General features: G+C 52.3%; 2 protein-coding genes across 8 annotated transcripts; one reads left to right on the top strand and one right to left on the bottom strand.

The window, feature by feature from the left end:
• Positions 1–74: 74 nt before the first annotated feature.
• On the bottom strand, positions 75–9,793 carry RNPS1 (RNA binding protein with serine rich domain 1). Of its 3 annotated transcripts, XM_055805368.1 has the most exons (8): positions 9,668–9,759; positions 6,308–6,499; positions 5,791–5,946; positions 5,290–5,481; positions 3,984–4,086; positions 3,017–3,170; positions 2,381–2,522; positions 75–1,208 (listed from the first exon to the last, which is right to left on the bottom strand). In XM_055805368.1, exons 2-8 carry the CDS (start codon positions 6,376–6,378, stop codon positions 1,103–1,105), a joined length of 924 nt encoding a protein of 307 aa, XP_055661343.1. In that variant the 5' UTR covers positions 6,379–6,499; positions 9,668–9,759; the 3' UTR covers positions 75–1,102. The 3 variants fall into 3 exon arrangements, with proteins under 3 accessions (XP_055661343.1, XP_055661345.1, XP_055661344.1); XM_055805370.1 differs by lacking the exon at positions 6,308–6,499 and having other exon boundaries at positions 9,668–9,793; XM_055805369.1 differs by lacking the exons at positions 6,308–6,499; positions 9,668–9,759 and adding an exon at positions 9,516–9,661.
• A 651-nt stretch (positions 9,794–10,444) lies between these two features.
• LOC114013115 (uncharacterized) lies at positions 10,445–21,038 on the top strand. Of its 5 annotated transcripts, none has more exons than XM_055805365.1 (4): positions 10,445–10,710; positions 17,325–18,395; positions 18,541–18,719; positions 20,210–21,038. In XM_055805365.1, the coding sequence occupies exons 2-4, from the start codon at positions 17,981–17,983 to the stop codon at positions 20,585–20,587; spliced, it is 972 nt and encodes a 323-aa protein (XP_055661340.1). In that variant the 5' UTR covers positions 10,445–10,710; positions 17,325–17,980; the 3' UTR covers positions 20,588–21,038. The 5 variants fall into 5 exon arrangements, with proteins under 5 accessions (XP_055661340.1, XP_055661338.1, XP_055661341.1 ...); XM_055805363.1 differs by lacking the exon at positions 10,445–10,710 and adding an exon at positions 11,689–11,838; XM_055805366.1 differs by lacking the exon at positions 10,445–10,710 and adding an exon at positions 11,866–15,895.
• Positions 21,039–21,361: the final 323 nt, after the last annotated feature.

Below are 21,361 nucleotides of genomic sequence, written 5' to 3'. Positions count from 1 at the left end.
CCCGGTCGCGGGGAGGCAGCTGCCGGCCGCGGAGCGAGGGGCGGGAGAAGGGACAGGGAGCGAGGCAGGCCGGCTATTCTCAACCCTACTGCTTTATTCAAACGTCGCTCGTCCTACACAAGTACAAACACAACATGGCCCCAAAGGCTACAAAGTTATACAAAACAAAACAAAACAACAAAAAAAAAATCTTTATAGTATTGACTGTACAACAGGTGGTAAATTCTTTGCCTTTCCCTACGTGAACCCCAGTTAATCCAGCCAGCATCACGGCCTCGAGCCTCCCTCTCTGCCTTGGTTTCCAGGGGGTTGGTTGATGCTCAGTCGCTAACTTGAGATTTGTAAAAGCAGAAGCACTCGCACTATTTCACTGCGGGGTTGTGTAGGAAGTTTTTACCAAAACGCTTTAAGAAAAGGTGGAAGAAATCACTTATGGGCACAGCTACAAAGCAGTTCTTAAGATTTCCAGCTTCTTTTCTAACATATCGTGTTCAGTGGATACCATTGTTTCTGTGGTGATCACCTGCTATATGCGTTATAGAAGAGCTTACCCTGCGGAACCAGCTTACTCTGCAGGAACTAGGAATCTGTTTGGGAACTGGAATAAAGTGACAACTTGGTATTTAAGTCTTGTGCAGATCTGGACTCCAGCTGCCCTGAAAAATCCTGTGCTGGCACCTTGAGATCAAGTTAAATGCCTCCCTGCTTTACTATACAGGGTTTCTGAAATAGCTCAAGATTTACATGCTCATCTGTACAGCGTGCTAAGCGTTTAGAAATCACCAAGCAGCAGCCTGCTAACTGGAGAAAGAGAGGCTGTAACATCTTTCCTTACGTTTATCTGGAAAAGATGGTTTTGCAGCCTTTAAAAATCAAAGCCATTTTAAAATAATTTCAATTCAATGCCAGGAAACTAGAAGCCCCACAGCAAAGGCTACCTACTGGCCAGGAACTGTTGCTCTCTCCTCCTAGGTTGCCTTCCCTGCCAGGATTATCTCTCTCTCTCACTCCTCCTCACCCAGACCCATTATAAAAAAAAGGTACAATATTTAGTCTGATGGGATTTAAGTTAAAAAATAAAAAGCTGTCCAGTCCTTTTGCTTTATCGTGAGGAGTTTGAGCTGGAGCGGCTGCGATGGCGCCTTCGTCCAGGAGATCTGGATCTTGATCGCCGGCGAACAGGGGATCTGCGCCTAGGAGACCGGGACCTGACAGAGAGGATGGAGAAAGCTTTCACTAGGAGACAAAAGCAACAGGTTCCAGTAATGTCAGCGCATCTACCAACTTTTCAAAAACATTTCCCCGAAGATGAAAGACTGTTTAAGATCAAAAAAACCCACAAGAATCTTGTCTTCTTCCTCAAGCAAAACAAGCTCAAGTTCGTTCTACATCAGATTCTCCTTCACCTGAAATGTCAGCTTTGGCCCATGTAATAACAGTAATATTCAGGGAAAGGATTTACATAAACCCTTTCAAATCACAAGGACATTTCTTAGAGGAAATCTAACTCTAAAAAATCGTTAAGCTTCAAGCTCATCATTACTACCATCAATCTGCATAGCCACCAGCATGACACACCAAGGTTCCAGGCACAGAATATGAACAGAGCCTGGACAGGATAACAGAAGCTAGACTAGGGAAGAAAAATAAACAATAAGAAGGGAATGCCAAATCGAGCATTTACCAGACTTCTGTAAAAGGCGTGTTTAAAGGAGGCCCAACAGGCAGCAGATCTTGTGCCACATTAGCTATTTCTCATTTTTAAATCTGTAGTTTGAAAGCTGTTCAGTGATCCAGTGGCTCTAACAGGAGCTGCTTTTACTAGTAACAAGACTTTAAGCAGATTTCCAAGACAGAGGAGCCCATCTAGGTGCTGAGGAAGACTCTGAAAAAATTCTTATCTGAGCATGTTAAGGCAGTCCGAAGTCACACAGCAAGCACGTGCACGTCAGGTCATGTCTGGGGGTCAGTGTGCTCCACACACCTGGTGCACGAGGGCTGCTTTTTGATCATGTACCCATTCACAGAAATAAGGGAGGGAGGTGCAAGGGCAATCAGAAGGATGGAGCAGGCTGCCAAAAAATTTTGCCAGCCATAAAGTCCATTCCCACTTCACCTCGAAGCATTTATGCAGAAGGGACTCCACAAAACAGGCTGGAAAGCATCTGACATTTCCAGACTGCATTCAGGGTGTAGACCAGAGTAGGTCACCCTGGTCTTAAGGACTTAAGAAGTACAATCCAGGTCCAACTAATTCCCAAAAGGTGCTCCTGTCATTTGGAGGGAAAAGTCCAACAGGATTAAATTGTCCCCATGCCAAGTCTTTCACTGATAACATGTTGTTACACCAATAAGGAAATAAAATTGCCAGAGCTCTCACCTTCTCCTCATGCGAGGGGGTGACCTGCGCCACATCGGTGGTGGTGGCAGCATCCTCCTGGGTGGGCTAAAGCGTCTGGGAGGCGGCCTAGGTCGTGGTGCCAGCACAGCTGTGGCAGTGATCTCCTGACCATCGATCTGGCCTTTTTAGGGAATCACAGAAACAGGAAGAAGTAAGTATTTTCCAATGCTAACATCTACATGTCACGTTACTACACCTCACAGCTTTTGTCACAAGCAACTGAAGCATGCATCAGCCTATAGTGCTACTTCCACCACCCCCTCAGGAGTTATTTTGACAAAGTCCACATACGTACTATACTTCTTAAACTAATATCCTATCAAATTGCAGTTCAGATGTTAACCAGGGAAGATTTTCACAGAAACTTAAAGAATTTTATTACTGTTTTTTTGTGGAAAAAAAAAACCCAAACCAAAACCATTTTAATAGTCCTGTAATGTTTCAAATCTATCCTGAACCTCACAAAAGCCAAAGCCATTTGGGCTGAAAACAAACAGTATTTCAGATCAGTTCTCCAAAGGCTTCCCTGTTACCTTTAACTCATTTTCAGATCAAACTCATCTGCTCCAAAGATTTTTAAAAGCATCCAGCCTCTTTACAGCATTTGATACCTACCTCCATCCATGTGTTTCAGGGCTTTCTCAGCATCATCTGGGTTCTCAAACTCCACATAAGCATAACCTTTAGAGAGGTGTGGATTTAGCCTGTCAACTGGCATGTCAATCATTTTAATCTTTCCGTAAGTGGAAAAAATTTCCATGATGTGATCCTGCAGAGAAAGAGCAAGTCTTAAGGACACAGACCACACTTACTGACCTGGACTGGCTGGCACAGCGCAGCAGTAAATCCACAGCACTAGATTAGCTTTAAATCAATGCCACCATCAAGAAGAGACATATTTCATTGGCCTGACTGTGGAACTGCTTTCTCTACTGTTGTCTGTTCAGTTCCTCCTCAGGTTGTTCCAAACCTTAAGGTGCTGCACGTCAACACCGTCTACAAAAACACAACTAGTGCAGAAATCTTGGGCACCTGAAAAGGGAACTTACGCCCTCACCTGAAAACTCTTAAGGTCCAGTTGTTAATATTGTTTTTAAAACACATAATTTTTTTCAGCACCCTAAACCTTTTATCTCTGAAGACCTTTAAACTACATTCTAGCAAAGACAGTTCAAGCCAGCCCAGCTCTCTTCAGATCTTCTATAAAGAACCTCCAGGTATCCTTAATGCCTCCAAGGTAACTTCAGCTATTATCCCAACTTCTGCACTTTTCTTCCTAGTAAGGCAGGACACAAGGTCTGAAATACTGACAAAGCTGACAGACCTCTTAAACACTACAGTCTCAAAAGCCTGCGCTGTACTTTATCCAGTACAGTCCTAGCACAATTTTCCTCACTGGAAAGATGGAAACCAAAAAAAACCCCAACCCTCACTGTGGTTTGAACACAAAGCAAGAATTTCCAACATCAACACCCTGGCAGCACTCTAGCAACAAAAAAAGTTTTGAGAGCTTTAGAAGAGCCACTCACAAGTCCCCACAGAAGATACACAAGCTCGATATTTCAGGGGAGCATGCCATTACCTTCGTCACGTTTCTAGTGAGCCTTCCAACATGCACTTTTGTAGGTCTGGGTGATGGGCTCCGCCTCTTCCGCTCCTTTTCATCTCTCTTGGGTGGCTTGGACCTGATTTTGACAACAGAAAATGTTTACAGTTTTCAGAGAACATGCGAGACAACCAAGAACCCAGCCGTTGTCACATGTTTTTCTTGGGAGGGCATCTTTTTTCTTAAGAAACTACAGGTTAGGAAGTGCTGCAGTGGTGGTGAGGGTGTTTTCCTTATGAACACCTCAGGACTTGCATTTGTCTTGTCTGCTTTTACTTTAGAACCTTCCGGAATGGGGGAGCCTTTTTTTGGGAGTTTTCAACTTTACTGCAACCTCGGCAACAAACATGGTATTTAGCAAACATTTCAATAAAGTTGTTGGCCACAATTAAAGAATTTGCCGGTTGTTAAAATGAAACAAGAAATTCTTTGCCTCAACAATTAAAGAGGCAAAATGAGGACATAAACACCAAAGCATACCACAACCAGGCAAATTAATGGATCCAATGATTTGTGTTTCTGTATCTTGTTTACTACAGAGGTCCAGAAATGTCACAATTTTAAAAAACCCTATATAAGTAGCTGTATATCACTGTTTCTTTCTAGTTAAAAAAAGAAACAAAACCTGGAACGTAATTTTAATAAAAAATTCAGTATGCAAAAAAATTTTATTTATGCTTCTTCCTAATCTTCCTGTCCATAAATTGAGTGATACACTAAAAAAAAAAAACACACTGCCTTATAATACTTCAGTAGATTTTGTTAGCCTACAGCACCTTACCTACAGAATTATCCAAAGGAAAAACCGTATGGACATCAACAGTTTGATTCCTACCCTTACAGGAAAATGCTTCCTTTGCCCCCAACATACCCTTTTGGGGTTTTTTATACATAAGAATACACATATACATATATACACACCATTTTCAGCCCTGGCCTTTCTGTTAGTCTTGGCTGTAATTCGCAGGAACTGCAGAGCATTACTCCCATCTAGTGCTCATATGGTCCCACACTATTGGGAAAACATTAATTAAAACTGCCTCTACATAATAAAATACCTAAAAATCACTCTTTAAAATGAAGTTTTTAATCTCTCTTCCTACAGGTCATGTGTTTTGATTGTAAGCAAAAGAAGCACACCCATTCTAACAAAATTCAGACTTCTTAAGTTATGGAGAAAGCAAACAGCCCTCAGAGAACAATCTATTCTGATCGCAATCTTGTATTCTACAGAGAAATTAACCTGCCATCTAGTGATTCCCAGAAGGCAAATAAAACTCACTTGGAGCGGGAGCGTCTCCTGTTGTCATGTCTCCGTCGAGATGGACTTGGAGATCCAGAGGAGCTGCTGGAACTGGAACTGCGTGAGGTGCTGGAGCTCCCAGAGCGGCTTGAGGCAGAAGAGGAGCTAGAGCCACTGCTAGAACCAGTGCTGGAACTGGACCCTGAACTGGAAGTTGAGCTGGAACGGGATCTGTTGGGGGAGGAGGGGAGGATAAAAATGAGCCGAGTAACCAGAAAAAGAACAGCTGAAAAACCTGCTGATAATTACAGAGAGCGCAACTGTGAGTTAAAACAATGAAAACTTAAGCTCCATAGTTCACCACACAGGCAAAGGAAATTCATACCCCAAACATGTAAACACCCTTAAGTTAGACAAAACTGTGACTAACACAACACAAACTTTCAAGAAGTTCATGACGCAGTGAACGATACATACCAGAAAGCAAAGTGGTGGTTTCTGAAAACACTGTAATTTGTTACTATCTGTAAAAGTACCTACCTGGTACTGCTACTCCCACTAGAAGCACTGCGTCTTTTGCGTGTCTTGTCTCGACCACGATCCTTTTCACCCGATTCCTTAGTGGCTGCTTTATCCTTGGACCGGTCCTTTGATTTCTCTTCAGACCTATCCTTGCGCTTGGTTGGTGAGGGAGCCCTTCAAGAACAAATTCCAGAAGACATTGTTTAACACAAAAAACCACAAACAACAAAATAAACCCACACCCCAGCAAAGAACAGAACAGCAACACAAAACACAACTTCAAATGTAACTCAAGATCACCATAACTGCAGAGTTAAAGCATTAGCCAAGCCTGGACGTTTTAGAAAAAGGTAAATATTTTACAATACAGAGCAGCTTTCAGGAAGACAGCTATAGCATACAGAAATTCTCACATGCAGAAATTCACGCAGAAAGAGGTACATTTCCAATTCCTCATCCTCACTGGGAGAGACCTAGCACCCTGTAACCTCCCCAGTTTTGTTAAGCCTAGAAAATTCGGACAGAATGCCATTACCTAGTGTTGGATTTTTTATTATTTTCTTTGAGTCCTAGCAAACTCTTCTTTTTCAATCCTGATAACTCCATTTCCCCTTGGGAGGCGTCCAAAGCAGCACCGAATGGGCCTCACTTATCTCAAATCTCACTTCTAACTCCTTGATTCTGAGAACCGATCCCTAATCGAGTGCAATAAACTCCAAAGAACAGCCTAGTGACAAGATAAAAGGGTTTAGAAACAAGAAGTTAACAGATAAGCATAAAACAACGAACCTGCTTTGCAACAATGGCAGCACACTGGGCATCAACTGACTTCTACATAGTACTTCTCAGTTACACACACAACTGTTACGTGGCTCTTAACAGCCGGTCTCTGTGCTGGCTCACACTGGCACCGTGTGCCACCCGTGTTTAAAGCTATCATTTTGACATTCACAGAAGTACAAAGGACCTTAATTCTCCAACCAAAAACATGGCAGACAGAGGACATCCATTTTCCCTGCAACATGTACGTGCAGCTCATGCCTCTTGACAAAAGCCTTGCCTCCAGAGGAGTAAACACTGATTTTCTCCAAAGACAAACTGTGCTGTAGAGCATACATTTGTCAGGAAGAAAGGGTTGTTGAGAGCAAAAAACTCCACTGAATGGTGGCTGCTTTCAGCCTCAACAAGCTGCTTCCAAGGCTCTGTCAGCCTTGGAAAGCTGAGATTATAGGGCCCAGTTTGCTGCACTGCTGCTACAACAGATCCCAGTTTAACTTCTTAGCAGAAAAGTCTAAATTGGATTCTGACCTCAGCTACGCCCAATCAGTTCCCTCTTTACTCTAGATCCAAAAGGAGACAAACTTAATACCCCACTACTTAACACTGAAATACTGAGCATTGGTTGAATTCCAGACGTTTCCCATGAGGGGGCTGCATCCATCACATATTCTGCAATGTCTAAATGTTACTGCATTTTGACTATTCCACATGGATTGTTTAACACCTGCATTACAAAGCTGCCTCCAATGTGTGTTTTAATAACCACTAAAAGAGGTGGCAGATCTGATTTGCTGTAACGCCTGTTATCTACCTATGAGCACAATGTTCAGGAAATGGAAGAGTGGGCACAAGCATTCCTGAACCGCCAGGCTTATATGATGCAGCGCTGAACATCCACAGTACTGCATGATGTTGGAAACACCTTTATCCCCACATGCATCGCAGGTAAAATTAGTTAACAAGAAAAAAAAAAAACCTCTCCAGCTCACTGCATCCAACAGTCTTGTTGCTTTTATGCTTCCTGGTATCAGGTTCTGCTAAGCAACTACCATATTCTCTAAACTGCAATTAACTTTATGTTTGGGAAGAAATCACTTTGAACAGCTAAACTAATTTTCCTGATTTTCAGCGTCACAGTTTTCTCTAATAAAACAACTCCCCAAAAACAACACAAATGACTATTCGCAAACCAAGCTCTCCGCAGATCCAGAAGTCAAGCAACACCCATGCCTTTTTGCATGGAGAACAGGAAACCCACAGTACAAACGTGACACTGGCAGGGCTTGCTGGGAGGGGGAAACGTCTTCTCTAACACCAGTGGCAGTAAGAAGACAGTCCAAGGACTGTTCCATAGGTGCTGCAAAGGTGACTAATAAAAGCAAACCTGTGTACTTCACTCAGCTTTATGACATTTCTAACCAGCTCTACGCTTCTAGTGCAAAGTGTGAGGGGGCCAAGCTCACTTGCCACTGCATGAAACCAGCTGACTCACTTGGAAGAACAGAACAGACAAGTCTCTAGACTCACAAGACCAAAAAATCTGGTGTTTTCCTTTCCCACCTTTCTTCTCCTAAATACACCATAGTCAGGTTTGTGTTATCTCTTCCTACACACCAACTCCTCTTGAATCTGTGGACTATCACAGTGGCGATGCTATCAGCTCGGCCATACAAAACTATCTATTACTGTCTGATAGCTGGCTCCAGTTTCACCACTGCTGGAAGGAGGGAAGGGAGAGAGAGCACAGAGGAAGACCAGCACATGCTTTCCTGTCATCCGACCGCTGCTGTAGTAGGTAATGCTTCAGTTAAACAGCTACCACTCAGGCACCACTCCTCAAAGCAGGCGCTTTACCAGACAAATTAGCCATGCCAGACAAATTAGCCACATGATGTTTAAAAATCCAGCAGATTTCTCTATGACGGTATATGCTGCATTTAAGCGGCCTCCAAACTAACCATTGTTTGCCCTCCACTAAAACGCATGTACCTTTCTCCAGAATGCCACTTGCCTAGCTTAATTCAGTTGGAAACCTCAGCCTAAGAGACACAGCTGCGGGCAGTTTCACCTGCATGTGTTCAGACATTCACCAGAAGATGCGAGAAAACTAAAATCATGGTCTTCACACAACGGTGTAAAACAAAAGCATTTCTAAGTGACGTGCTTCCTCCTTACAATCAAAATAATCTCTCAGTCCCTAACAGGTCAATGTTTTTTTCAGCACCCACCCAAAATGCCAGAAAGTCTAAGAGCAATCTACACAGGCCAAATGTTCATTTCAAGCACACACACCTCTCTGCTTTAAGAGTTGACTTGCACTCTTACAGAGCTGCAATTCTGTAGCAGAGGAAGCAAACTCAGCTCTCCCCCAGACTTCCTGCACGACTACAGGCAAGCCCTTTAATGGCAGTTTGCTTCAGGTCCTCATTTGCAAAATGGGGAAAAGATTTCCTCGTGTGAGGAGAAGAGGGTTCAACGCTCGGCAGTTCTTTGCAAAGTTACGGCCGTTCGCCCAAGCTAACTACAGCGAGCGGGGCCGCAGGAGCGCAGGGGCAGCCAGCTCCGCGTCCCGGTTCGAGCGCCATGGGGTACGTTACGGCGCCAGGCGGACCGAGGGCTTGTCGCTGCTGACCGCACCGTACGTGTTGCCATACTACGGGCCAAGCCGAGGCGCGGGCTGAGGAACAGGGAGAGAAAAGCACAGACCAAGCACAGAGTCGGTTCAGAGCAGAGCCCGCACCGCCCGCGGCCTCCACCGGGCCCGGCGCCGCCGGCCCGCCCGCCCCCGGGCCCGCACAGCGCTCCTCCCGCCGCCCCGGCCGCGGGCAGCACCGGGACCCCCGGTCCCCGCTCCCCTCCAGGCCCCGGCCCGGCCCCGCCCAGCCCCTCCCCGGCCCGGCCTCCCCTCCTCCCTCCCCGCCCCCGGGCGCGGTAGGCCGCGGCGCCGCGGCCCCGTCCCTGACCCTCGCCCGGCCATCTCCTCCTCCTCGGCGGCTCCGGCGCGCTCCCCTCGGCACCTCCGCGCGGCGCCGGGGCGGCTCCGCGCCGCCGCCGGGCCGGATGGATGCCGATCCCCCGAGGCCCGGGCCCCGGCCCCCGCCCCGGCCCCACTCACATCCTCGGCGCCCGCCACAGCCACCGCTCCGGGCCCGTCGCGCGCGATAGACGCAGCGCGGGCGGGAAGGGGCACCGCGCGGCACGCGTTGATGGCGTCACGCCCGGGGGCGGGCGGGCTTAAAGCGAGGGGGCGGGCCGGGGCCGGGGCCTTCTTGTGGAGAGAAACCGGTTTCTCACTGGGGAGCTCCAGTGGCGGTGAGGCTGCGGCCTGCGCCCTCCGGCGGGCGCGCCCTGCGCCCGGTAAAGTCGGGTCTCGCTAGCCGGAGCCGCCTCGTTGCCCCGGGCCGAGCGGCCGCGGCTGCGGGGTGCCGGCCCCGCTCTCCCGGCCCGTGCGGCCCCCGGCACGGCGAGCGGTCAGTCCCGTTTGCGCGGGGCCGGCTCGCCCGGCTTTCCGCAGCTACGCCGGTGGGCGTAGCAGCAGTTGTCACGCCTTCCTGCAGGCCTCGTCCCGCTCAGTAACGGCAGCCGCAGCTGGGCCTTCGCCTCCTGGCTTCCCGTAGCGCAGCGAGCCGCGGGCCCTCCTGGCAGTGCTACGCCCAGCGTCGCCTCCAGCTGCGGACCCACGCATCTGGGGCTGTGGCAGATGTGCTCCCCTGGGGAGCAGAAAGGGCTGGTACCGCAGAGGGCGCACTCGCCAGCTGCCTGACCCGCAGGAAGCGCAAAAGGCACAAAGAGAAGAGTGATACCACCATTCAGTGGCATTTCATAAATCCAGTCATTTAAGTGGGAAAGCCATTTTCTGCCTTTTTTTTTTTTCCCCCTGCCAGAATGTGTGCTGTGAACTTCCAGGAAATTTGCCGCTGGAAGTACTGATCTGAGATCATCTGACCTGGTCCCAGTGGATTCCAGCTGTACTGGCTTCCTGGCTTCCAAGGAACAAAGTCAGGAGCATACTTTGACCTCATTCCTAATACAGGGCCTTAAACACGACAAACCTTCCTGAGAAGCAGGCGTGCTAGTCAGGACTTCTGTTAAATTCCTAAGATTGAAATCCTTGTACTCTCATGTGAAGGGCAGATAGCTCCACCTCCTGAACACAAGGTAGGAACAGCCTATACTCATCACAGAACCTGGGGGAGAACAGGGCAGGCGTCTGTAAGATCATGTGTGGCAAGGATAATTGGTTATTTTCTCTTTTGCTGCAAAACTAAGGGGGTATTACATAAAACTAGCTATGGGCAGGTTCAGAAAAAAACAAAAGAAGGTTGTTCTTCACTCAACATCTCGTTAAAGGGCCAGTTTCCCTGCCATAGGATGTTGTGGGCTACTAAAAGTTTACATGGGTTCAAAGAGAAACTGGATGGTGTCTGTTGAGGACTACTGGTAGACTGTTGTGACGATCTTAGAATCATAGAATCGTTGAGGTTGGAAAAGACCTTTGAGCTGTCGAGTCTGTTAAGCCAGCATTGCCAAGCCCATCGCTAAACCATATCCCTGAGCGCTGCATCTGCACGTGTTGTAGATACCTCAGGGATGGTGGCTCCGCCACCTCCTCGGGCAGCCTGTTCAGTGCTCCATAACCCTTTTGGTGAAGAAATTTTTCTTAATACCCAACCTAAACCTCCCTGGCGCAGCTTGAGGCCGTTTCCTGTATCGTGTCGCTTGTTACTTGGGAGGAGAGACCGACCCACACCTCGCTACAACCTCCTTTTCAGCAGAAAAATAAAAGTACTGTGAAGAACCAGACGTTTCCCTGCAGCAGTGCCCTGCAGAGCTGGGGTCAGCCCCGGCCCGGCGGCGGGGAGCCCGCGGGTCCGGCCCCCCCGGCCGCGCCCAGCCTTCGGGCCCGTCCCGGGCAGCTCCGGCGGACACGGGGCGGCGGGAGCGGGGGGCAGTGCCGCGGCCCCCGGCCATGCCGGCAGCCCAGCCTGCCGCACGCAGCCCCTCCCGGTGCTCCCCGGGGCGGCGGCGCTGCCGTGGGTACCGCGCTGCCCTGTGCCCCGGCCGGCGGCGGCGCGGCGCCGCGCCCCGGAGCTGCCCCGAAGGAGTTAAGCGGCGGCTCCTCCCCCCGCGCCCGAGTCCCCTCCCGGGGACCTTCCCGGCAGCCCGCGCTGGCGCTGCCCCAGCCAAACAAAGCGGTCGCAGCCGTTCAAACGCAGCCTCCGCGGGGCCCTGCCCGCGGGCCGGTGCCGTCGCCTGGGAGGATCCCGGCGGTCGTCTGCGGTCCCTGTACGTGGCTGCCCTGCCCGTGCCGCCGGGCGTGGAGCGGGGCTGGGCGCTGGGAGCGCGACGGGTGCGGGCGGAGCGAGGCCTGCGGGGGGAGGGCCGGCCCGCGGCGGCGGGAGGTCCCTGCTCCGGCGCTGAGGCTCGGTGGCGGCGCCGGGAGCGGCGCGCCCGACCCGAAACGCTGCCCCGCTCCGGCCGCCCCGGCGCTTGCCCGTGTACCGACAGGCCGCCGGGGCGGACCGAAGGCGGCGGAGCGCGCAGCGCCGCCCCGGCCCCGCGGGCGAGGAGGGAGCGGAGCTCCGCCGGTGCCGGATCCCGGCTCGCTGTTCCCCTGCCCCTTCGTCCCCGCGGCGGGAGGCGGCGGGGCCGGGAGCGCCCGTGCTGCGGCCGCCCTCGGGGCCGTGCCCCGGGGGAGCTCCACGTCAGCCCCGGAAGGGCCCGGTGGCCCGTGGCCGCCGTGCCAGGCGGCGCTTGGCGCTGGCTCGTAGGGCTGGCAGCGCCGACCGAGCCGCAGCCTCCGGTGCTGGTGTCTGCCCGGTGCTGTCAAGGCTTCAGCCCGGTGTCCGCCTCGGTCCTGCACCCGTACTGAGCGGGGTTACCTGTGTGGCCGGCCTCAGAAAGCACCGGCTTCGCGGCTTCCTTAGAGGGGTTGCAGGATGGGGGGGGGGGGGTTGTCTTCTGAACTTTTCATCCTTCTCTGTAGTAACAACCTTGGTAATCGCTGCAGAGTTTGGAGGTGAGCCCCGGTTTCCGATGGCTGCACTGTTGAATCGCTACATAGTTTTGGAACAGCAGAAAAAAGGAGATTTTGGGGGTTCCTCTTAAGTCTTCAGCAGTAGCTTCCGAGCATCTGGCCTGCCCTGTCTCGAGGCCTGAGGCCGGGTCTTGCAGTGCACACTGGCAGCTGAGCCATGGACAAGCTCAAGACTTCTGTTGATGCACACGTTTGTATTTCAGGGCTCTTAGCCTAAAAACTGTGCCATGATGCACTGTGTCTCTGTTTTCCTGCAACACTTAGAAAGCATGCCCTGGCACTGTAGGATGTTATGCCTGCTCAATGTTAACCTTTCTCAAACGTCTTGCTTTCGCTACGAGGAACAAACATCATGTTACGCTTTGCAGTGATTTATTTGTTTCCTCTTCAGATACCTGAAAGACAGTAGAAATTCAATATATGTTTGCGGTTTAGGCTTTGCAACTCTCTCTGCTGGAAAGGCTGCACCTTTGGAGGCCGGAGGCTTAAAGCTGCATAACACTTTAAAGAGAGGCTAATGTTGACTGTGCAGGTAAAGGCAGGGCAGTGAGATACTTGGCATTTATTATTCTTGTCTGAATCTGGTCAAGTCCATCTGTAGGTAGGTGCTGAGATCTCTCCAAGGCTGCTCCGTCCCTGAGGGTCAGGCTGGCCATGGGTGTGCTGTTGTGCAGCTAACCCAGCTGACCAAATAGCCATTGAGAAAATAAAACCCCAGGGTAAAGCAGCTGCACATCTGTGGCATGGCACTACTGTCCGTTGAAGATTCGGCGGGGATCTGACTCTTCCCTGCTTCACCCCAGCATGAGTTTCAGAAGAAGCTTTGCTTGCACCTCCCCAGGGTAAAAGGTGCCTGCATCCAAGAGCAGGTGTGCAGCTGAGACAGAAGGGAAAAGTCAACCTTCCCAGACACGAGTCAGCTCAGTGGTCACACAACTAACTAACTTTTAATTCTTGGGAAATTTGGCATTCAAACCCTGGTAATCAGGGCTGCAGAAAGGCTGGGGACAAGCGGGTGGCAGCGCAGCCGGTGGGTGTATGTGTGTGCAGGCAAGCAGGGAAGCTTTATCCCGAGGGACTTGCAGGACAGATGCTGGGGACCTCCTCTTCATCAAGTTTGCCTTCTGGAGCTGGGGCTTGCACTGGCACAGAAAAAAGTGGTGAAGAAAAGCCTGCTGCTTGCCCTAAGGCTAATGGTTGGGTACCTTCACCTGGGTTGTAGGAAACTTGAGTTCATGCTCTTCCTCCTTCTCAGACCTTAAATCCACTCTGGCCTGAAGGGAGCTCGGGTGTGTGCAAGTGCTGCCTTCTTTCTCCTCTCTTGAGGCTATTCCATTTTGTATATAGTATTTTCTGGGCCAGAGAGTGGAGGAGCTAAGGACATAATTCTGGTGATGATGAAGGTTGCTCCAGGCTCTCATCTGTGGTTCTGTAGATGTTACTGTGTGCGGAGTTATGGAGTAGAAGTGTTACAGCAGCGATGCCTGGTTAAAGGTTACAGCTAAATACTTGAAGACTTTAGGCATTGCAAGGGTTCAGCAGCTGCTGAAGAAAGGATGGCTGATGCGAAATTTGGACAGATGCCTAAACTGGCAGGCTGAAGTGAAATTCCTTTTGGAGGCCTGGCTGTATAACAAAATATGCAGCTCTTCACACAAATGCATGTGTCCAACTGGCTGAGTAAGGTTTCGAGAGTCAACCCACTGATGGGCAAAACTTGGAGCCTGTGGTGCTGCATGACAGTCCTCTGCAGCTGTAGCTCTGGGCTGAGTGTTCCAGTTACGGTGTCTTCCCCCTAGGAGTGTGCTTCCCGCTGCAAAACAAGGGGTGTGGGCAGGGGAAGGATGCTTGCAGACCCACGAGTAATCTCACTGAAGCTATCCTAGCTCGCAGGGGAACATCGCTGTGTCCACACAGGCACAATTGCAGAATCGGGGCTTGCAAAATGACTTGCAGCTGTGGCTGGCGCACAGTGCAATAGCCGGGTAGGTGGAAGCAAGCTGCAGTTTTGGAAAAGGGGACTTCTAGTGCCCCCACGCAGCTCACAGTGCTTGTGCTTTGTATGGAAACCTCCAAGCCAAGCAAACTTTGTGGTGCTGCTCTATTTTAGAAATAGCAAAGGCTGAGTCAGCCCAGATGAGATTGTTCCAGGGACTTTCTGGAGGAGATGAAACCATTCCGTTTTCCTGATATCCACAGAAATGAAAAGGGGTAAAGGCAGAGAGGAAGCTCACATGATTGCAGTGCTGTGAATTTGCTTCCACTGATGCGCTCCCTTTCCCTGTCCCCCTGCAAAGCCACCACTTGAATGAACTTCTTCCAAGTGGTGTAAGAAATGTTCAGAGGAACCACTTCACCCCAGCCTGGCCCTGAGAAGTGAAGGGAACTCCATTCCCGATGCAAAATCACAGGTCTAGGAAGATACCTGAACCTTTCCCTCTCATTGAATGGATTTTTATTTTTACCTTGTGCAAAAACTATTGGAGAGTAACACATCTTGTAGGCCAGGTGAGTGTAAAGGTCTCATCTCAGTGGGTGTGTAACTTGAGCAGCTGCGTTGCGTAAGCTGCGAGCATGACAGGCCGCAGCCCCATTGGGAAAATCCCCTCTGGAGAGGCAGAAAGAGGAGAAGGCGGTGGACTCAGCTGTGGAAATGGGGAGCATGTTTAGTACAGAAAAGCTGCAAGTTCGCAGCAGGACCTGGATAAAAAAGGCGTAGCTAGAGATGGAGCCAGACCCGAGCTGTCAGGGAGGTTGACTTTTGTGATCTTGGAGGAAATTGCTGGAAAACTATTGTTTGGAAGGATGACCTATTGCTTTCCCTGGCAACTCTTTTCTCCTACCTGACAGGGTAGAGACTAGCAGCTGTGTGCTTTGTGTATGCCCTTGTGGTGTAAGTGAGCAGGATTTCAGCTGGATTTCACCCTGGCCCTTCTGCCTGTGCTTGCCTCCTGCTCGCCAGCTGGACCCTGACCTGCAGCTTGCTTTTCAGCGTCTTCTCTGAAATGGGTTTCCAGGTGCGGGTCTACCGCTGATCAGTAAATATGTATTTTTCAAAAAAGCCCTGCTGTAAAGGCAATTTTTTCAAAGCATAAGGAGCCTGGATGAAGCTACCCTTGAGCCCCAGGGTGCTGATGATATCTCCATGGAGCTGCTGCCCACAGACAGGCACTGCTGGCGTGGAGCCACGTGCTGCAGTAAGAAGCCATCCTGGCCAGACTCCCCATCCTGCTATCCCTCCAGAAAATGGGAGGCTGTGGGGGAACAGCTTGCATTGGGAATGCCGAGCTGACATGAGCAGGGCAGGTATGGTCCATGCCTCCCGTGAGCTGTCGCTGAGCCCGGGAAGGCAGGGCGGTGGGAGCTCTGCGGAGGGCTGTGGAAGGTCTGGAAGGGATGAGCAGGCTAAGGAGCTGGGACCTGGGTATGTTACAAAGCAACCTAGGTCTTCAGTGAGGAGGGAGCTGGCGGAGATGCTGTGTAGAGTCAGCGCATCTCCATGGTGCTGTCATCATCTTTCCTCCTGTGCAGAGGCTGGACGAAAGCTGCACGCGTGGGGTGCTGGCTTTCCTGGGTTTATGTAAACTTTGTTTCTGTTGCTGGCCGTTCAGATAGCTACACTGCTTTGCTTTTGTTCTAGTGTCCTCTGGCCACATCTTGAAACGCCCTGGGAAAAGGGCAGAGTATCTTGCCGAGGCCCGAGCTCCTGTACCGGCAGCCACAGGAAGCTCCAGGTGGTGGTTTCCTTGTGGCATCCCCCCTTGGCATGGGGAAGGTTGGGTGTTCCTGACCTTTCCTCTTGCTCTGCAATTGCAGTATCTGCATCCAGGGACATGTTTTTCTCTATCCACTCCCCCAGCTCTTATCTACAAGGTCCCTAATGCACATAGCAGGGCATGGGGTGATTTGTAGATGTAAACAGATCTGGGTCAAAGTACAGTCTATATCTCTGGAGTTAATGTCTCTCTCTTTTGCCATGGAAGGAGTAAAACGCAGAGGGGCACAACTCCTGTGTCAAACTAAGTGGCTCCATTTCTCCCTGTGGCTGATGGCAGTGTTTTGGTGGCCAAGGAAGCACAGAGACTATTGTACCTTTTTAAGATCCACATGTGCCTGGGGAAGTGGGGTTTGGAAAATGTTCCTATATTACATCTGCTTGGCAGCGACCACTTGAGGTAGCCTCTACTATACATTGCTAATCCGAGAAGTGTTTTGTTGCCTTGTGGGAATGCTTGGAGGCTATTTATCTCAGTGAGGCAAACCCCAAACTTATGTCCTTTAGGCAGCAGTTGCAGCACTGAGTGTCCAAGAAACACCTGCAGATGAAGGAAGCTGGTAGTATACATACATACAAGCTTATGTATACACATAAATAGGTATATCTCCATTTAGGTATAACTGTATATACACACATACACAACATGAAGTGCTGTCCATCCTGACCTGGCCTCATCATGATGCCTGCAGCAAGGGAAGGGGCTGGTCCCACCTCTGGGGTGCAACCCAGAGGAGACATGCATGCAGGCTCTGTACCAGCAGCGCAGTCCCTGTTATGCCACCCACGCATGCAGAGCGAGTGTGACTGTGTCCTGAGCCTCTGTCCCCTGACTGACAACACCAGCCATGGCTGTGCACGTGGGGAGAAAGAGGAAGCGCAGGAGGTACAGTCATGACGTTTATAGTTGTGCCGCCTTTACCACTGGTATATAAATTGTTGCCTTTGCTTCTCCCAAAGGTATGGGACAGTGTCATCTCCAGACCTAAAGGGCAGGCTCTGCAGCACCAACGGTTTCCCTGCAGTAGTTATCAACGTGGGCATCCTCAGTTCTGCTTGCCGTAACTTTCCAGCCCACCAAGGAAGCACAGGGCTATGGTGGGGACCTGCCGGCCTCGTGCGATGAGCTGCTGCTTGCCAAGACTCCCGGTGAGCTTCCCAGGATGCTGAGCTGCTGCTTGGGATCCTGACTGCTCCCATTTCCTCACTCTGCTGCTGGCAGCGTGGAGTCAATGTCCAGTTTGGGGTGCTGGGCAGAGCCAAGCCTGTTACTATCCTCTGTGCTCTCGGTGGACTGGGAGGCCAGGCTGGACCCCCCACTCTAAAGGGGGCTCCACGTGAGCAAGGGACAGGTTTTGGGCTCTCTGTCATCGCTGTGCTGGGAAGAGCCGTCTCCTTCCTCCTGTCTGGCTGGGACCAGCGTCACTGCTGGAAGCAGGGGATGGCGCTGCATGGACCAATGGCTGGGGCTGGTGGCTGGTCAGCAGAGCCCTAGAGCACTAGTGGAGTCCGAGCACCACCGCAGGGCTGGGGGCTGCCAGGGGGGCTGCCAGCACCCCTGCAGCGGCTGCGCCCCAGGGATGTAGGTGCTGGGCGCAGGACAGGCTCTGGGAGCAATGGGCCGGCTGGATGACCACGCCAAGAGGAGGATCGTGGAGCTGCGCAGGGCCGGGCTGAGCTTCCGCAAGATCAAGAAGGTGCTGGAGCTGGATGGCATCCGGGTGACACCGCAGGCCGTGTACCTCTTCCTCAAGCGGAAAAGCGTGGAGCCCGTGGTGGCGGCGGCCAGCTGGGATGGGGAGCAGCCCTGGCCCCCACTGCGGGGGCACGAGGCTGAGCCACCCAAGCCGCTGGGTGCCTGCCCCACCGCAGTGCCCGGCAGGGGTCCCACGGGCAGCCGAGCACTCTGCCCCGCTGGCGGCCAGGACACCAAGGAGGGCATCCAGATCGTTAGCGTGGCCTCACTCTGCCAGGGCAGCGGGCAGCTCGGGGAGGCCCTGCCTGTGGGGCTGGGGCTGCCCCCCGGGAACGGTAAGGCCTGGCTCCCCACAGGGGTTCACCACCATGGCCTCCCCCGGCAGCGCTGGGCTGGGGAAGGGGCTCCCCATTCCCTGTCCCCCACCGAGGCATCCCCGAGGGCCACCTTCCAAGGCGTTTTTCTCACTGTCCCTTGCAGGTGATGACAGCTGCACAGGTGCCCCCGTGGCCCTGGGGAGCAGCTCCCCTTCGGGGGGCACGGCCGCCCCGCCACAGCCCCTGCCCAGCCGAGGGCGGCTGGTCGCACCCTCTGCCAGGAACCCAGCCCTGATGGTGAAGAAGAAGATGATCATGGACAGGGCTATCCTGCAGAAAAAGGTAGGATGCCAGACAGGGTGGGAGAGCCTGTCTGCTCCAGCCAGGAGCTGTTGCAGTGCTGCCCGCCAGGGTGGCCCTGCTGCATCTAAACCACGCAGCTGGGGCAGGCTATTGCGGCTGAAAGGCTCCCGAAATGCCCCCCGGCCTCCGCTAGCCGCACTCCAGTTATCCTTGACCCTGGCACTTGGCAAGCTTGTCTGTGTGCCAGGGCCACGGGGCACGCAGCCAGCACTCGCTGCTGCCCTCGATGCAGGCCACGATCACGCCAGTTTCTGCCAGCGTTGGCCCCCAACCTGCAGCTCACAGACCCCCTCTTTAAAGCTCAGTTTCCGTACCAGCTCAGGAGTTTCCTCAAGCCACCACGAGGACGGCAGTGACCAAGTGGCTTGGTGCCGCACCACGAGATGAAGGGCAGTGGCAGGCCAGGATGGGGTGACGCAGCCAGGACAGCAGCCCTCTGGGACATGTCATCCCTAACGTGTACACCCCTGCCTCGCCATGCCATGAGACCCCCAGGCTGTGGCCATGCAGGCATTGTCCCAGCAGGTCCTTGTCTGTGCAGCCCTCCTGCCCACCATGGTGGGCATGCAGCCAGCTGGCCAGCCCCACGGCCAAGCCCAGCTCTGCTGGCAGCTGTGGCATGTCACAGGGCAAATGTAAGTGGCCCAGAGGACCCAGGACCAGCCCCAGGTGGGCTGCTAGAAGGGCGCTGTGGCTGTGGGGCTGCGCCGGTGCCCATGGTTGACCCCTTCAGAGCAGGCTCCTACCTCCGGAGACTTCACTGATGGGCAGTGCTGTTGCTGCACAGAGGGTGGTAGGATGCTGGCACTGCCTTTCTTGCCAACAGCTGTGAGTCAGACTGAGCCTTCACCCACAGAGGCCCTGTCTCTGCTTGGACACGGCCAATGCCTTCTTCAGCCTGCTCAGGTGTTTGTCAAGAGCCCTTGCCAGCTGCTTGAGAGGACACAGGTTGTTCAACACCCTTTCCAGGAGAAAGGCTCCCCTGGGGTTCCAAACCAGCATGCGACTCCTCTTGGGGAACAGAACAGCCATGTGCTTCAGGGTGCAATACAAGAAATGGAGGGGCTGGAAAAAAAATACCAAACAGGACATGCTATTTCTGTCCCTGCAGAAGAAACACAGGCCTGGCATCAGCATGAGGAGCCTGGCTGCCATCTAGCAGCATCCACCAGCAGATGGCTAAGCACGTGCTGACAGCATGCAGGGCAAGGTGGCATTCCTGTGGAGTAGTGGCACAGGGGCTGGGTGGGGATGAAGTGCAGCTCAGAGTGTGGGAGGTCTAGAGGTCTGCAACAAGGTGATGGCTTCAGCTCAGAGTGTGGGAGGTCTAGAGGTCTGCAACAAGGTGATAGCTTTCTCTTATGCCTGGTAGCTAAGTGCAGAATAAATCTGTCTCTTCCTACACACCACTGAAGGAGCAGCTGGTAACGTTTCACCTTCCCATCTCTCCTGCCTACTCCCTACTCCAGGTCAAAGATGCCAGCACTCAGACTGCCCTGCTGAACGCCATGAGTCCTGGAAATCAAAACCTTGCTTGGGGCGGACCAGTGCTTCCCCCTGCTCCCAGCTCCCACGCCATTGCTGAAAAGCTGGATGCTGTACAGACAGAGATCCAGAAGCTGAGCCAGGCTCTGCATGCAGTGCTGGAGAGGCAATGCCACCTGGAGCGCCAGCAGGAGCACCAGCAGCGGCTGCAGCAGGAGGTGCTGATGACACTGCAGCAGCTCAGCTCCACTGTGAGCCACGGTGCTGTGCCAGCAAACCAGCCCTGCATCCCCTTCAGCAGCATGGCCGAGCCCTCGCCCACCATGCCAAACTTCAGCCAGTTCAAGATGGAGCTCATCTGACCTGGCGCATCGCCAGCATGCCCTAGCAGCAGTAAGCTGATGGCAGGATGAAGCTGTGAAGAGCCACCTCTCGAAGGCTGTGGCAGCTGCCTAAGGATTGTGTGGGGCACCCTGCAGAGAAGGTCACTGGTGCCTCATGTTTTCAGCCCTGCTGACTGAAAGGGGCTGCCTGCTGTGAGAGGCAGGGCAATGGAAAGCTGAGGCTTCACTTCTCCCGTGCTGCCCATCCCAGCTGGTGCTGGAGCTGGTTGGTGGCTCATGGACTTGAGCAGTGCAGGCAGGCTGCCTGAGAGTAGAGGATGCAACAAAGCGATACAGCATATAGGTGGGTCTCAAAGAAAATGCCTCTTACAAGGGTCAGTGCCGTGATCCTCAATCACACAAACGCTTTGTGCTCTCCCTCTGTAGAGCCTTTTCAGTAAAAATCTATATACACCATGGTTCAGAAACAGCATGGGATCTCTTTCTTCATTTTACCTACCTGTCACCCCACCACCGAGCAGGCTGGATCTGTCTTGGGTGCTGCCACCCTGCGTGGAGCTGTGCAGGGTGCTCAAACCCGTACACAAAGGATGCTACTGGAAGCATGGCATCAACTGCTGCACTGTTAGGGATGTATTACACTTGTGTAGGAAACAATCTTTTACTGAGCAGATTCCACCGAGGTCACCCTCCTCACCCCAAATTCCCAGCAGATCTGGAGGCTGGCACTGGTCCTGCCCACTGTCTGGCCAGGATACAGGCAGGACCCTATGAGTAAGAGTTGCACCTGGG

Source organism: Falco peregrinus, chromosome 5, assembly GCF_023634155.1.
Source record: "Falco peregrinus isolate bFalPer1 chromosome 5, bFalPer1.pri, whole genome shotgun sequence".
Taxonomy (NCBI): Eukaryota; Metazoa; Chordata; class Aves; order Falconiformes; family Falconidae; genus Falco; species Falco peregrinus.
The sequence above is the reverse complement of the archived record's forward strand: the minus strand, read 5'-3'. Positions and strand labels throughout refer to the sequence as shown.

What these genes read in the sequence shown, in the direction of transcription:
- RNPS1 (XM_055805368.1), bottom strand. Translation starts at nt 6,378, where the DNA reads ATGGAGTTATCAGGATTGAAAAAGAAGAGTTTGCTAGGACTCAAAGAA. An exon ending in AATAAAAAATCCAACACTAG is followed by an intron (nt 5,947 to 6,307) that starts GTAATGGCATTC and finishes TTGTTCTTGAAG; the next exon opens with GGCTCCCTCACCAACCAAGC. An exon ending in TCACTAGAAACGTGACGAAG is followed by an intron (nt 3,171 to 3,983) that starts GTAATGGCATGC and finishes CTTTCTCTGCAG; the next exon opens with GATCACATCATGGAAATTTT.
- LOC114013115 (XM_055805365.1), top strand. Translation starts at nt 17,981, where the DNA reads ATGGGCCGGCTGGATGACCACGCCAAGAGGAGGATCGTGGAGCTGCGC. An exon ending in GGGGCTGCCCCCCGGGAACG is followed by an intron (nt 18,396 to 18,540) that starts GTAAGGCCTGGC and finishes TGTCCCTTGCAG; the next exon opens with GTGATGACAGCTGCACAGGT. An exon ending in GGGCTATCCTGCAGAAAAAG is followed by an intron (nt 18,720 to 20,209) that starts GTAGGATGCCAG and finishes TCCCTACTCCAG; the next exon opens with GTCAAAGATGCCAGCACTCA.